We start from the raw sequence: 13,387 nt of genomic DNA, 5'->3' as shown, positions 1-13,387 counted from the left end.
CCTCTGTGGCCCACTCTTCCTCAGACATCCCCTGCTGGTCTAGCCTGGGCCCACCGCGTGTTGCCAAGGGGAGGAACAGCAAGTATGGTGAAGAGGCTGTGTATTGTCAGGGGAAGACTTATGCAAGTTGCTTCCCTGTTCGCCACGAGGGCTAGCAAGCAGCGGTAGCTGAAAGCGAAAGGAAGCAAGCAGTGCTTGCACCCTTGTACTAACATAATGCTGCCACACTAAACGCATCACACCACCCTGTACACACACACACACACACACACACACACATATATAAGTTAAGTTATGTAGAGGTGTCTATGGTGGGCAACAACAGCTATCAGTATTATATAAGACACTTCTATGAGCGCGGGTGAGTAGGGGTATATAAGATGGTAGACGACAACTCACAACCACCATCACTATGAAGGTCCTCGTGTTGTGCACACTGGTGGCTGCAGCTGCTGCCTGGCCAAGCTTTGGCCAGGAAAACCTGCTGGAAAGCTTCCAGAATGATGACCCGGGTGAGTACCACTTGTACTAATATGAACTCATTATAAAATATGATTTGTTCGATTAATGAAACTCTCACACGTTTACCTCACAAAATTATTTATAAAGACAAACATCAACATATACCTGTAGGTACCTGTTGACACAAACACACATTTTATATATATATATATATATATATATATATATATATATATATATATATATATATATATATATATATATATATATATATATTTCAATAGCCCATAAAGCGTGCGGACTTCTATATGTAATCAACAACCTCATCCCGCCAGGATTCGAACCCACGATCTTATGTGCGTGACCGGGGAACGCTATCTCTAGACCACCAGGACACTAAAAGCATTCCTAGACATTGTTATATTTTACACAAAGCCTGTTCATCGAGCTTATGGCGCCATGAACCTCCAATTGGGGAATACCCGTGCCTCTTAGGTGATCAGAGTAACGTTTTACCAAAGGTAGCATTCCTCAGTCACACACACATAAGATCGTGGTGGGGTGAGGTTGTTGATTATATGTAGACGTCCGCGTGCTTCATGGGCTAATGAAATATATATGGAACCTCGTGTTTCGAAGCCGGATTTGGTAAAACGAAGCACCTTAGCTTTCGACTTTATTCAAAACATCTCCAGAGGCAACTGAATTACATGGTGAGAGAAAGGCTTAAGTACACAGGGTGACCTTAGTAAACATGAGTTCAGGTCATAAACATGACATCCACTAATCCGCACACCACCACAACCACACACGCAAATGTGCTTAAGAGAAAGGGCGACGTGACTAGTCAAGTTTAGTCAGGTGAAAAAAAAAAAAATATATATATATATATATATATATATATATATATATATATATATATATATATATATATATATATATATATATATATATATTTATTTATTTATTTATTTATTTATTTATTTATTTATTTATTTATTTATATATTTATATATATATATATATATATATAATTTTTTTTTTCGGGGAATAGCCCTTCAAACAAAATAACAAACAAAATACATTAGGATATTCCCACTAAGGCATTCACACTCTGATGTGCATTATGAGCATAATTATTGACGCAGTGCATAACTAAAGTTACTTTTCCACATGTTTCATTTCATGTAAATTTCCATTTATTGTAGGAGTGAGTCAGGCCAAGAAGCAGCAGGATGTCAACCACCTGGTGGACAGGATATACGAACGTATTCGCTATCCTGACTTACAGGATATCGCAAACGCATTCAACCCTGAGGCTGACACTTCCATGTATAGTGATGATGGCCAAGCCGTTCATCACCTTATGAATGATATGAATGATCACATGCTCTTGGAGAGGCACCATTTGTTCTCCCTTTTCAACTCACGTCATCGCAGAGAGGCTCTCATGCTCTTCGATGTTTTCATGCACTGCAAGACGTGGACCTGCTTTGTCAATAATGCCGCATACTTCCGTGAGCACATGAATGAGGGAGAGTTCCTTTACGCATTCTACACAGCTGTTGTCCACTCTGATCTGGGAACCGGAGTAGTTCTGCCTCCACTCTACGAAATCACTCCTCACATGTTCACCAACAGCGAAATCATCCACAAGGCCTACACTGCCAAGATGACCCAGACACCAGGCAGGTTTCAGATGAAATTTACAGGAACGAAAAAGAACAAGGAACAAAGAGTGGCCTACTTCGGTGAGGACATTGGCATGAACATTCACCACGTTACTTGGCATATGGACTTCCCTTTCTGGTGGGAGGACTCCTACGGCTACCATCTCGATCGCAAGGGCGAGCTATTCTTCTGGGTCCATCATCAACTTACTGCACGCTTTGACGCTGAGCGTCTTTCTAACTGGCTGGATGTGGTTGACGAGCTACACTGGGAGCGTATTATTCGTGAAGGTTTTGCACCACATACCAGCTACAAGTATGGTGGTGAGTTCCCTGCACGTCCTGACAACGTTCACTTTGAGGATGTGGACGGTGTAGCTCGTGTGCGTGACATGATTATTTCTGAGAGCCGCATTCGCGACGCTATAGCTCACGGCTACGTTACTGACAAGGATGGTAACAACATCGATATCCTGAACGATCACGGCATTGACGTCCTCGGAGACATCATTGAATCATCTATGTACAGCCCCAACGCCCAGTATTATGGTGCACTGCACAACACAGCTCACATAATGCTTGGCCGACAAGGTGATCCCCATGGCAAATTCAACATGCCTCCCGGTGTGATGGAACACTTTGAGACTGCCACCCGCGACCCAAGTTTTTTCCGACTTCACAAATACATGGATAACATCTTCAAGGAACACAAAAACTCACTTCCTATTTATACTAGGGAAGATTTAGAGTTTACAGGTGTGGCTGTCGACGATATTGCCATTGAAGGAGAGCTTAAAACTTACTTTGAGCAATTTGAATTCAGTATCGCCAATGCTGTAGACAAATCTGATGCGGTAGAAGAAGTGGCAATCTCCACTCTCATTCCCCGCCTGAACCATCATGAGTTTACCTATAAAATTGACGTCAACAATAACAATGATGAAGATGTTCTAGCGACCATGCGCATTTATTTGTGCCCTAAGAATGATGCTAATGGAATAGAATTTACCTGGGATGAGGGACGATGGTACTGCATTGAAATGGACAAATTCTGGAAAAAGTGTAAGTATACTACAGCAATTTTCTTTTTGCCTCCATCATAGGTCACATTATATATATATATATATATATATATATATATATATATATATATATATATATATATATATATATATATATATATATATATATTAATTTGTTATATTTCCAGCTATTACAATTAAGTCGTACATTACCTAATGTTATTTATTGGAAGGAATTGATTTATAGGGAATAAAACTTTTATTACTGATATACAAATTAATTATATTTTTCTTTACAACAGTGGCCCCTGGAAAAACTAATGTAATGCGCAAGTCTTCCGATTCATCAGTCACAACACCTGATAGTCCAAGTTTACACACTCTAATGGAAAAGGCGGATGAAGCCCTCATCAGTGGCGACGAACTCGACCTACATCAATTTGAACGCTCATGTGGCCTCCCTCATAGAATGCTCCTGCCCAAGGGTCAAACCAACGGCATGGAGTTTTTGTTGCTGGTGGCTGTGACCAATGGTGAGGAAGATAAAGTCATAGAACATTCGGAAGACAACGAGCACGGTGGCACCCACTCTCAGTGCGGCATCCGTGGCGAAAAATATCCAGACAAGAAGCCCATGGGCTACCCACTGGATCGTCACATTCCCGACAAGCGCCTCATCTTAGACATTCCTAATATCAAGACAACAACTGTGAAGGTCTTCCATGAACTTCACCATGAAGATCACTAGATAAAACAATATTAAGATATCTGTTTTGATGTATTTCACGAAGAACCTTATCTTTAAGATCTTTAATATGTATATACAGTACATGTATTCTTAGTACAGTATGAAAAAAATGAAAAATACTTCAAATTATTTGTTTCAATGAAAATACAATTTCATTGGAATATCCATTTTCATGCAAAAATCAATGTGTTTATCTAATCATTATTATTATTTTTTTCATTTCATTCAAACAACAAACTTGTCAAAATTCAGCAGCAATTCAGTCTTGTTTTACTTCAAAATACAATACATGAAACTATTCATTCTCTTTTATGAACATTATTAATTTTTATGATTACCATTGAGAGAGTTGCCAATGTTAGTAAATCATACAGGTAAGCTGATGTGGGTATAAAATGCTTTATGCATGTATAGTGATCATTAATAGTTCTATTAATAATTGTTACAGAAATTCATGGATGTTTATTTGGGCAAGAAAATCAATATGAGTTTTGCAACTTACTGTCAATTAAGAAGGTATAGAATGTGAATATACAGAATAAATCTGTTGAAAATTTTAACTCCTATTTATTTTGAGTAAACAAGTATAAGATATTAAATTATTAAATATTCTATGAGAAATCGTATTTTATTATTAAAGGAAATGAAATGAAACAATTAACGAAAAATACAATCGTTAGTTCACGGGCAAATAATCGTGGTGCTTTGATTATTTAATCATCTTATTTCTTAATTAACCCCCGACCCCTTAGTTAAAATTAGGAAAGAAAATTACTACGACTTTTCTAAGGTAATCATTCGGTGGATCTACAATGCATGTCACCGCAACATACACTGCACCCCAACACATAAAGCACTCCAACGCACATAATGCCTTAAACACACATATTACTCTAACACACATAATACGGTAACAGTACTCTGGCCCACACGATAATCCAACACACACACACAGTACTCCAACACAAATGGTACAATTCACTCGATACTCCAACACTTTCGGTAATGCAAAACGCGAACAAGCGTTGACAATCTAAAATACTTGATAAATTAACGTATACCCACTAAAAACTTACTCGGCACCCGTGTCATATTGTATCACGCCATAAGGGTGCCGAATAATTTTTTAGTGGGTGTGCATGGTACTCCAAAATACAGTACTCCAACACACACACGGTACTCCAGCACGCATAGTACTCCAAAACAAATGGTAATATAACACACAATATTCCAATTAACTTTAATGGAACTAAATAAGGATTTCCACATTACTAAAGAACAAAGATGATTAGAGTATCTATCTAAAATGAATGATCTTTTATGTGATGTTGCAACATATTCTAAGCTCATATCCCCTCAACACAGTTAACACTCAGTTTAAGCAAAAAACTTAAGCCTGTTGTGAGGCGAAAATAATCTTATCAAACACTTTCTTCAATTTACGGCCTTATTAACACTCACAAGCCGAATAACCCACAGAGACCCATTACTAGCTCAGTTAGGTCAATCACTTTTAAGCTTTCTAGTTGGCAACATATTAAAGTCTAATAATAAGTATAATGTGGATCTAGTTGATAAACATAATGAGTTACACAAGTCATTAATTATGATTTTAAACTGGTTGCTTTTGATGTAACATCACTCTTTACAAAGGTCTCAGTTGATGATTTGCTTCAGTTCCTCACAGATTTCCCGGAAAATATTTCCTTGGCTGTCTCAAACAATGTGTTTACTGAACTCATCAAACTATGCATTAAGGACTGCGGATTTCAATGAAATAGAGAATATTATGCTAAAAAAATTGACATGGCGATGAGTAATCCGCTTCACCAGCATTGAGCAACTTATAAATGATAATTCTTTTTCAGATGAAATTAATTATTAATATTTACCTCCTGTACTTTGGTTTAGATATGTAGATGATGTAATATGTCTTTAGCCAGGTAGTGAAAATTTAGAATTTCATGCAACGAATGTAATATGTTCTACTTAGGTCAAACGGGCAAATATCTTATAACTAGACTTAAATAGCATAAATATAGTGTTAGGACAGGCCACGATTCCAATGCTAAAGTTTAGGCCTCCCTAATCTTGACTTGTAATTCAATAGTCAGTAGAATCATTATAGAATCTAGTCTCATTAGACACACCGAATCTGACAACATGAATTTGAGTACAGTAATGGCATGTACAAATTGGATAATTTTGTCATTAAGAAGATTTGTAACCAGTTTATGGGGTTGGTTAATTACATAATGACCTGAAGATGGTGGACACCTGCTGTCACCATTGGGACTTGATCTCACTCTCCTTTACTGTATATATTGGTCTTGTTATAAACTACTTTTTAGTGTCTACTCATCCCTGACGACGTGAATTACACGAAAGCGTTTGGGAAGTTCGTGTTTTCTTTTTTCCTGTGTAGTTACCGAAATCACCAATATTATTCACCCGTAAACTACTGACTATATTTCCCTATAATTGTTTCACTTCATTTGTTTTAATAATACAATAAGTGCTCTTACGGTATTAAATTATTAAATACGTTATGCTCGTCTTTTCAAACGACATATGAGCTTAATTTTTCCATAGATTTATTGTGTATTTTAACATTCTAGACATTCTAAATTGGTGGTAAGTTCCAAACTCATTAATCGGTTATTTACTGAAATAGAGTAACCATAAATATATATACCAATTATTGGGTTACTTTGGTTTTCTAAATTAAAAGAAAAAACATTTAAAATAGTTGGGTATACGAGTACTTGTTGCTAAACACGTGTTCATCACAGGTATGGTGGTCAACATCTATGACACATAACGCGGAAGGTGAGCAATGAAGGTCACCTAAACACATTGTTTTATAAGAACATAAGAACATAAGAATGGAGGAAACTGCAGCGGGCCTATTGGCCCATACTGGGCAGTCCCGATTACACCCAACCCCTATTGCTCATATGAGCATCAAACCTATGTTTGAAGCAATTCAGCGTATTCGAGTTAATGATGATATTTGGTAACTTGTTCCATTCATCCACTACTCTGTTTCCAAACCAGTGTTTACCTATTTCACGCCTAAATCTAAATTTGTCTAATTTAAAACCATTGTTACGAGTTCGCTCCTGGTTGGATAATTTGAGTACCTAATGTCCCCTTTGTTTAGCCCTGCCTTCCACTTATACACCTCTATCAGGTCGCCCCTCGCTCTACGTCTCTCAAGGGAGTGCAAATTAAGATGCTTTAACCTGTCTCTATACTCAAGGTTCCTAATGCCCGGGATTAGTCTTGTCATTCTCCTCTGAATTCTTTCCAAGGATTCTATATCCATTCTGTAATACGGTGACCAGAACTGAACTGCGTAATCCAGGTGTGGTCTCACAAGAGCAAGATACAGTTTTAGGATGACCTCGCTAGTCTTGTAACTAACACTCCTTTGTATGAACCCAAGAACTTTATTAGCCTTGTTACGAGCAAAAACACATTGTTTACTTGGCTTAAGGTTCCTACTTATCATTACTCCTAAATCTCTCTTGCAGTCGGATTTCTCTATGGCATCGTTGTTCATCTGGTATCTGGTTTCCCTGTTTACATCTCCTATACTGAGTACTTTACATTTGTCGACGCTGAATTTCATCTGCCATTTTTCAGACCATTCGAAAAATTTGTTTAGATCTTCCTGTAGTTTTGCCGAGTCCTCGTCAGATTTGATAACACGTCCTATTTTAGTGTCATCAGCAAATTTACTTATGTTGCTGTCTATGCCGATATCTATGTCGTTTATGTATATAATAAATAATAATGGTCCAAGTACTGAGCCTTGGGGGAACTCCACTTGTGACGTTGCTCCAATGGGACTTAGTGCCGTTAATGCTCACTCGCTGTTTCCTGTCCTGTAACCACGCCCTAATTCATTTAAGGATGTCACCTTTGATGCCATGAGCTTCTACCTTTCTAATTAGTCTTTCGTGGGGGACTGTGTCGAAGGCTTTGCTAAAGTCGAGATATACCACATCATAATTGTGCCCCTCGTCCACCGATTCGAAAACTGATGAAAAGAATGTAAATAGATTAGTTAGGCAAGAACGTCCGCTTGTGAAGCCATGCTGGGAATCATTGATCAATGGGTGCTTCTCCAGGTGATTTCGAATAGAGTTTGAAATGATTGCTTCCAGTAATTTGCCTACTATTGATGTTAGACTGATTGGGCGGTAGTTAGAGGATAGTGATCTATCCCCTTCTTGAAAATCGGTATTACATTCGCTATCCTCCAGGATTCTGGTACTACACCTGTTTTTAAGGACATGTTAAACAACTTTGCTAAGGGCATACTAAGCTCTTCCTTACATTCCTTTAATACTCTGGCAAATATCTCATCGGGACCAGGTGACTTATTAGGCTTTAGTTTGTCTATTTGCTTACTAACATCGTTACTAGTCACTACTATCTCGCTTAATTTGTTTTCTTCACTATCTCTGAATAGAGTCGGTGCCTCGGGTATCATGTTTAAATTTTCGGTGGTGAAAACTGTTGAAAAATATTTATTCAAATTATTGCTCATTTCTCCGTCGTTATCAGTGAGCTCGCCGAGTCTGACCGTATTGGTCCAATCTTTTCTCGTGTTTTAGTTTGATACATTTGGTAGAATCCTTTGGGGTCTTCGCCTCCTTGCATATCCTTACTCATTATTCCTTTGCTTTCCTTATCTCGGTTTTAACCCCACTCGCCAATACCCTATAATAGTCCCGGAGGTGAATTTCGCCACGATTTATCCTTCTACCTATAGCCTTCCTTTGGCCAATGATGTTCTTTAAATAAGTATTTATCCATTTAGGGTCATTGTTGTCTGATCTGAGTTTTTGTATGGTATGTTCTGCCTTGTGCATTAAGTAACTCACTATTTAAATTGTCGTGGAACTCGGCAATCTCAGATCTCGTTATCAGGTCGGTGTCATCTGTCAGGTTCACGGCCAAGCGCGACACCCCCTCTCTCAGCTGCCTCTTTAAACTGTCAAAGTTTGCCCTTCTGAAATCTGGTACTTTAGTGGAATTTTCCTTACGTCTGCCCTGAAAATCTAACTGGAATCGAATTTCTTTGTGATCTCTGTTTGCAAGTTCGTTGCCTACCTCGACATTGCTAATGAGGTTTTCTCTGTTCGACAGAACTAAATCCAGTATATTATTACCCCGTGTGGGTTCGGTTATATGTTGACTTAGGAAACAGTCCTGGATCGTCTCGAGAAAATCCTCTGATTCTGAGTTACCCGTAAGGTCAGTCCAATCTATTTGGCCAAGGTTAAAGTCGCCTACTATACAGACTTTGTTGTGTATGGAAGCCCTGCGCATTTCATCCCAGATAAGTCGCTCATTGATTCAATACACGTTGGTACACCGGGAAGAAAATCCTCTTCTTTGCTGATGGTAGTCTGTCATGATGCTTATGGTTTTTCATTCATTTCAGTGTTCAAGAATTTTTACATACATTGCCCATAGGCTTACAATATCTTAGTACCTGTATAATACTCCATAATGAAAATAATTTACATGTGATACTATTTCTGTTAAAAAGACTTCCAGAATATTTCAGTCTTAAGAAATAATATGAATGTGTTGAGAGGTTGAGACACAGTCAAACAGTGCTAAGAAAGAGCCGCCACTCAGGTGATGGTTGCAGCAAGTAGCTTTAGTCATCTTAGATATCAGGTTAGAAAGCACATGACACGTACTGATGCGCCGCAAGATAACCCATAACCTAATTCCATCATACGGATCTTTGTAATTATTTATACTTTGTGCTTGGTCGGGAAGGTCATTGATTACACCTTGGTCATCCCTAACACCCATCTTTTATTTATCTACGTTTAAAAAATAATTGAATATGAAAATCTAGTTCAATCAGCTTGGAAAAGAACAGTAACCAGTTTCTGAGGCCTATGAAGCAACTGAAACCTCACTCTTGTTCTTTGAATGATTTGAGATATGCATAACCTCCAGATTATTTTAATTCAAAACTCAAAGAGTGTAATTTATTGTCAAGCAGGTAATATAAGCTTCTCTAAAAACGTACTGAATGATTCACTGTGAACTTTGAACAGTGATAAGAGTTGATAACTGTATTTTAGATATTACGTTTTTCAATGGAGTATACTGTCTTTCGTATTCGCCCCAGGGGCGTCCCATGTGCTCAACACCCATTTTCAACTTCTTATTGACATCCAGGAAGAAGAGACTAAAGAAAAGTTCGGCATCTACTTTTCTCCCCAGTTCTCCTGCCTATCTTAACAACTAATTGTGAAAAAAAAAATAACAAAGGCGAAGACCAAGATTTTCTTAACACATACCTGTAAAAGTGAAAAACAACATTTTCTTTGTAAATAAAAATGAAAAACGTGATTTTCTTAACAGATAAACACGAAGAACATGGCTTTCTTGGCATATAACACGGTAGGAAAGGATCCTTCGGCATCTTTTGTTACTGCACCAAAACATGTCCTTTGTGCGATGGCCCACAACCTAGACGATATCTACTAGGGGTAAAGTGCATCACTGGATAGTTAAGAGCCGTATAGATTATCTGTACCCGGGTTGATTGTTACTGATGATGTAGAGTGCTTTGTTTATAGTAAATGATAATAATGACGGCCTTGACCACGCTGTTGCGTTGCCTCTTGTCTAATCTCCAACATTCCTCCTGTGGGGTAGTTAAACAAAAAAGCTGGGCTGGTGGATTGAGAACACACCCTTTAGGTACTGTTGCTACCTCCTTGTAAAGAGTTCAGAGCTCCGTTATCTCAACGTCTTGAGTATGTCTCCTTATGTGACACGGTGTATGCCTCAAGCTATGATCGCGCTCACTCTCACATGTCTTAACACAACCTCACTCTTTACCTTTATATGTCCATTGACTAATTAACATTGTCATCATTTTGAAGATATAGTGAGCAGCCACCAGTAACATAAAAGTTACTGTACAATGCAGCCTTAATTGAATTTTACTATAGAGATCCACAAGAGCTATATATCAATCTCTCGACAGTGGGGAGACACTGCTGTTGCTAGGTATCTTCTTTTATACAGCAACAACCTATAGTTACATAATCTTTTAGCATTTATTTTTAAAGCAACGATTTTTTTAAAGTCACCTTTCAATTCTTTATTCATGCCCATCTTCAGATTTTATCATGTTAGCTGTAAGTGTACAGTGTTCTAAAACCTCATAGTTAGGCAAGTGACTCCCATGAATTTTTCGCCATTGTGCGTCGATGACCTGTGCCCGGGTGGGCTATTCCCCGTAAAAAAAAAAGAAAAACATCGATGAAAATTAAATTAGGACTATAGCTACTGCCTGAAAACCCGTGTAACCAGGGAGGATGTACTTGCTGTCTGACCTTTATAAACATTATTTTTCATGATTGAATTTTTTTTTTAGATGTTTTGTTTAGGGTAAGGTCTTCAGTTAAAAACATACCAAATTCCAGCATGACATCTTTGTTTAAAAGACGCAGGGACAGTAACTTGACAATTTCTCTCTTTCTACAGACTGTGGTGGCAGTGTTGAGTGCGAAGAATACCCGGGTATCATCTCCCTAGGCCTGAGAACACGAGTTTACCTGCAGAATTTATTGAATATAATTTATTTAAAAAGAGAGTTAATAACGATTACCAGGCAGTGCTTAGAAGTACATCTAGTTGCTTATACTTTCCCCCACCTTCAGTATTAAAGTTTCAGTTGATTAAATAATTCTAGTGTGTGTTACACAGACTTTGGGCAACAGCCTCTCTCGGTTCTCTCCTCAGTTGCATAGTAACTGTACTGAGTTACATTATCACTGTCTGGTATTCTGTTGGTGGGCGTTTCTATCAACGACATTTGGAACTGCAATAAGTTCAAGTATTTTTTTTAGATTTTCGGACAATTTGGTAAAAGACTCAGACTCAGTTTCTACACTTGACACCAATTTTTAAAATAGTTTTAAGGAATATATTTTCTCTATAGTATATTAACAAAATTTAAGTTCGTTAGTTTTATCGCTGTTACAAATGCGTTTACACGTAAAATTCGCATTTAATTTTTTTTTATTAGATTTTGTTCTGGTATTTTCAGCCATACACCGCCAAACTCGTTGTGCAGAAGTATATTTTTATCCACGTCACAACAACGCATTTGCTGTCCTTAATTAAAGACGTTAGTATACGTAGACTAAATGTTTACTGCCGATTCAGTGTTCCTCCGGCCACTATTAGTAACGTGTTCCCTTTATGTCTTTGTCTATCTATTTGTTTGTCATCAAACACCTTGATAATGGGTAAATGTATTCGGCTGAAATTTGGTGAATGTATGTAATTGGTCGCTGGAAATATATTGTTATACAACCGCACAAGAGTATTGTTACTGATGCTACCTCAGTGAGTGCCAAAGTTCCAAGGCACTGTGAATGATTCACACACAGCTTAAAGAGTTACTCTCAGATCAATGACTGTCATTAGGAGAGCGTTAAAGCTGAGTCGTCCAGAATGCGATGAGGTTGAGTGACTAACTACGGGTACTTCGCCGGGCCAGTTGTTACTAAGGTACAATACTGTATCTGGTGCACCTCACCTTCATCATCATCATGAGCGTGTGGATCAATGTAGACTTTTCGTCATATGTTGAGTTTTTCTTCTCCATTTTTCAACCCTATTTACAGAGGTTCTTTGGCTTCTACATACCTATTTGTCCCTACCCATAACAGCAAGTGATGGGTGACCACCGATACAAAGCTTCCTCCGCGTACTGTACGAACCGACGGTGACGAGACATATGTTGCCACGCCGAGCACACGAACTGAACCCTACAAGACAAATGAAACAGAGTTGAGTACAAAAACAAACAAAAAGAGATGACCTCAGCGCATTTTATCTACAACCAGCGGCAAAATACCTGATTCTTTATGCTCTTGTCACAGTGGACCAAAGCATTAGAGAGTTACCTGCCGGGCAGTGACACACCCCACCTCCTCCTACTACCCCTCTGATGATCACCTTTTGCCCCACACACCCACTCACCACACACACCCACCTCTTCACCGCCACTCACCCCACCTTTTCACCACCACTCAACCACTCACCACCACCCACTCACCACTACACAGCTTCTTACCACTATTACTACTACTACTTTGCTGTCACTCGGAATCGAGTATGACGATCATCCAGCTATGATACAGTGATACGAGTTAATAAGGATGTCACCTAGGTTCGTGAGTTCTGAGGTGACGGAAAAGGCCGATACTGGACCAGCAAGGTCGATCACAGATGTTGCATATGTGGAGGGATACTTCTAGTGCAGGAGGGGCGCTGGCAGCGTCTTTCCGGCGTTGGCGCTTGTCTGCCTCGTTGTGTATTCGGGCTAACTCGAAAGTATTGACACCTTCTTGTGTGGTGATCCTCCTAGCGTTATGGTGTGGAGTAATAGTCTCCCAGGTGAGGGGGTCGATTTGGCACTTTTT

At 38.7% G+C, this 13,387-nt stretch overlaps 1 protein-coding gene across 1 annotated transcript; it reads left to right on the top strand.

Moving 5' to 3' along the window:
- Nucleotides 1-381: 381 nt before the first annotated feature.
- On the top strand, nt 382-4,462 carry LOC121879296 (hemocyanin B chain-like). The gene is made up of 3 exons (XM_042385893.1): nt 382-512; nt 1,671-3,194; nt 3,457-4,462. Exons 1-3 carry the CDS (start codon nt 413-415, stop codon nt 3,900-3,902), a joined length of 2,070 nt encoding a protein of 689 aa, XP_042241827.1. The 5' UTR covers nt 382-412; the 3' UTR covers nt 3,903-4,462.
- The last annotated feature ends 8,925 nt before the right edge of the window (nt 4,463-13,387 follow it).

Source organism: Homarus americanus, unplaced genomic scaffold (assembly GCF_018991925.1).
Source record: "Homarus americanus isolate GMGI-L3 unplaced genomic scaffold, GMGI_Hamer_2.0 scaffold16894, whole genome shotgun sequence".
NCBI classification, from domain to species: domain Eukaryota; kingdom Metazoa; phylum Arthropoda; class Malacostraca; order Decapoda; family Nephropidae; genus Homarus; species Homarus americanus.
Note: the sequence above shows the minus strand (reverse complement) of the source record. Positions and strands in the feature narration are given on the sequence as shown.